This window comes from Corylus avellana, chromosome ca2 (genome assembly GCF_901000735.1).
Source record: "Corylus avellana chromosome ca2, CavTom2PMs-1.0".
Classification (NCBI taxonomy): Eukaryota; Viridiplantae; Streptophyta; class Magnoliopsida; order Fagales; family Betulaceae; genus Corylus; species Corylus avellana.
In genome coordinates, this window is record NC_081542.1 from 47,394,780 (window position 1) to 47,398,580 (window position 3,801).

At 34.2% G+C, this 3,801-nt stretch overlaps 1 protein-coding gene across 1 annotated transcript in view; it reads right to left on the reverse strand.

The window, feature by feature from the left end:
* Positions 1-707: 707 nt before the first annotated feature.
* Positions 708-3,801, reverse strand: part of LOC132170067 (uncharacterized) — a 9,612-nt gene continuing 6,518 nt past the window's right edge. Inside the window, exon 3 of the mRNA XM_059580978.1 lies at positions 708-3,160. Coding sequence (XP_059436961.1) covers positions 708-3,160 — 2,453 coding nt within the window. The remainder of the gene's footprint in view (positions 3,161-3,801) is intronic.

Here is a 3,801-nt window from a genome sequence, read left to right on the forward strand (position 1 = left end):
ACCCACCTCTCGTCCCATGCACGCCAAAGGTAGATTTGTCATACGCACTCAAAAGGGGGGCCTATCAAATGTAAGTTCAGATAGCGAGATTCGGCCACCAAAGTCTTCAACTAAGAACAAATAGCCCTCAAAATCCCACAGCCTATCCTCCAAGACTCTTGCCTTATCCTTGGCCTCCTCAAATTCGATCAAAAAAAGATTTATGCCCAGTATCTTGAAGGTCAAAGTTCCCTTTGGTCTCCACGATCGCAAAAGCGTACTCCTGACTGTCTCCTTGCTCACGAGCCTCTCAAACAAGAGTTTTCCTACAATGCAGGAGTTTCCTATCGTGATTATCCCTTTTACTTCAGTCGTCTGAATCTCCAGTTCTCCATCTTCACCCTCTGAGCGAAAGATTTGCCCACAGATTTGCAAGATCGTCCGCCATTGAAAAAGTGAAAAACAACTACTCTCAAACACAGTGGCGGAGCCAGGAATTTAGTATACCAGGGGCGTCAATAAAATAATAAAATAATTTTTTTTTTTGTTCTCTTTTTATATTATATTTTTATTATAATATGGTAAATTCAATCAAAAGAAATTATACCACAATATATGTATCACAAAAAGCATATTTATGTGACTTCATAAATATATGCTAAATTCATATATCAGTTACCATATAGGCACTAGTACAAAAGTAAAGCAAAATACAAAATACAAAGTGCCTAAAATTGCATTCTACGAGGTCTTAGAGAAACAAAATCTTCAAGTATCAAATCTGAATCGAAGCTTTTAGCAATTTCTCTTTCAATGTAGATAAGTAAACTATCTCCAAGAAACTCATCTTCCATTTTGTTACGAAGTCTTGTTTTAACAATTTTCATTGCTGAAAATGCTCGTTCGGTAGTTGCTGTAGACACTGGAAGAGTTAAAACAAGACGAACCAATCTATCAATAAGATAATATGTATCTGATTTTCCTGCCTCTATCAATCCTCGACATAATTCCGCAATGGAAGACAATTTTTGTAGTTTCGGATGATTAAGCATATCAACTTCAAAATGCTTCAACTGAAATCTCAAAATAATTTTTTCCTGCTCAGAAAAATCAAGAGAATAGTACTTTTCTGCAAGACTACATATATCATCAATATTAAATGATTTATAAGCATCATTTGGATCCAAAGCTGAACTAAGTGTCAAGAGTTCCATTGCCCTTTCACCAAATCTACAATCAAGCTCTTGCAATTGATAGTCTATAGCAGCATTGAATACATCAAAATGATAATAATGTTCCACCGTAATGTGATCCCGTGGAAGACGACCTCGGCCTTTAACATAACGAGCACCAAAATCTGGAATGTCTATTTCAAATTTCTTAGAGAAAGAGACTACTTTCTCAAGAAAATTATCCCAATCTTCATTTCTCAATTTTTGGAGGAGTACTTTTGTATTAGAAACTAATTGCATAGCATTCAAGATGTCTTGAGATTTTTGTTGCAAATGTTGACAAAGACAATCAGTGGTACCCATGATTTCCCTCATCAAATGTAAAATGAATATAAATCTGAATGATGTAATCATTTCATAAGCAGCTTCAGCATCCCCACGTTGAGAGTAAGTGGATCCTTCTTTTATAATCTTCTCAAGCACTGAACAAGCAGGATTAAACAGCCTTAGTAGGCTACAAATAGAATAAAAATGAGAACCCCAACGAGAATCACCAGCTCGTTTCAAAGTGCCAATTTGGTTAGCTCCTTTTCCAGTTTCAAGTTCCTCAATAGCTATCAAATATGCAATATCTGCTTCTTGAGCATCTTGCAAATCACGATGACGTTTACATGAAGAACTAACCACATTAATAATGAAATTCAAATTTGAGAAGAAATCATGAACAACCGTTACCTCTCGAGATGCAGCAACTAATGCTAATTGTAATCGATGTGCAAAACAATGAACATAGTATGCACAAGAACATTCATTAAGAAATAATGCTTGCAATCCTTTCCATTCACCACGCATATTGCTAGCACCATCATACCCTTGTCCACGAATACTTTGAATATCAAGACAATTTTGAGAAAGAACATCAGATATTTTATCCTTTAAAGTCAATGCAGATGTATCTTTAACTTGGACAATATCAAAGAAGCGTTCTTGTATAAAACCATCTTTGTTAACAAATCTCAAAACAATAGCCATTTGTTCTCTCTTAGACTCATCTCGTGCCTCATCAACAATAATGCAAAATTTTGAATCACCAATTTCTTCACAAATTGCATCTCGCACTCTTTTTGCCAAGACATGTAAAATATCTTTTTGGACTTGAGGTGAAGTATATTTTGCATTTTGTGGAGCATTTTCTAAAACAACCTTAGCAACATCATCGTTGAAATTGGACACAAGTTTTATCAACTCAAGAAAATTGCCGCGATTTTTAGAATCGGGACCTTCATCGTGACCTCTATAAGGACATCCTTGATATGCTAAATACCGAATAGATTCGATTGAAGTCTTCAATCGCAATCGATTGTTCAATTTTTCTTCCGAAGTTTGCTTATCTATCACCTTATCAATATGTTGAGATTGATTCTTCAAATTGTCACAACACTTAACAGCATTATTATGAGGTGAACATGGCCCATTTCCCATGTGGACCAAAAAAGAACAATGTGTGCCATCATTAACTTTCTTCCAATTGCGAAATCCTTCAATAGTAAATGCACTACCTCCAAACCGTCCCGTTGGCTTTTTAGCAAAAAGAAAGCAGGGTAAACAATAAGCAGCATCTTTGTTCTCAGAATATTCTAACCAATCAAACATCTTAAACCAAGATGATTGAAATCTTCGGCGGTTTTTTTCAGTTCCCGAAAACGGATATCCAGAACTACTAGAAGGAATGAACCTATTCGGACCGACTTTAAGATAAGCACATCTAATTTCATCATGTTGATTAACAGGATATTCCCATATTTGAGGACGTAACCCGGGATCATGTTGTAGAGTAGAAATGTCAAATGACTCAACTATTTGAGATTCAATTCTTGGCATCTTAGAAGGGTGTTGCTCAGGAGCTAAAGTTTGAGGATTTGATGTCGATGAAGACATTCTAGTATTTGAATCAGCATCTTTTTTCTTAAAAAATGCATCAATTGTTTTTGGCTTGCTCATAATGTAATCTAAGAATTTTCAGAAACCTGAAAAATTATTTATCTATTAGTTTTAATTCTCATACTAAACAATTCATGTCTAATGAAACATACTCTAAGTCTCTAATGATATTATAATAAAATTATTAGCATATTCCGATAGCTATTAGCCTAAAATGAATTTATAAAAAGAACAAACCTGAGATTGGCAATAATCTTCTGAAACTCATTGATGCTTGACAAAATCCCAAAATATATAAAACACACCTAACAAAAAAAATAACAATATTGTTTTTATTAGAATAAGATAAACAAAATGATGAAAATAAGAGATATATCACAATTAAAAAACTCCATAAATTTCAGTCAATCATATTAGAGTTTGCAAATTGCCCAATTAAAGATACCTAAAAATCTTTATACATTTATCTCACAATGTAATTTAGCAATTTTAAGTTCAATATTGTTCTAGTGGGGAAGGTTTCAAAGGTAGGCGATACTTTTAAAGGATAGAGGTTTTTATCTGCACATGTATTGTAATGATTATTCTGCCAATAGAGTTGAGGATACATGGGTTGGATTAAAGAATAGTTCTGCATACTTTTGATCGCACGTAGAATGGTATGCTTGAAGCCAAAAAAAGAGAGTGGAAAAAGAATAAAAGATAGAAA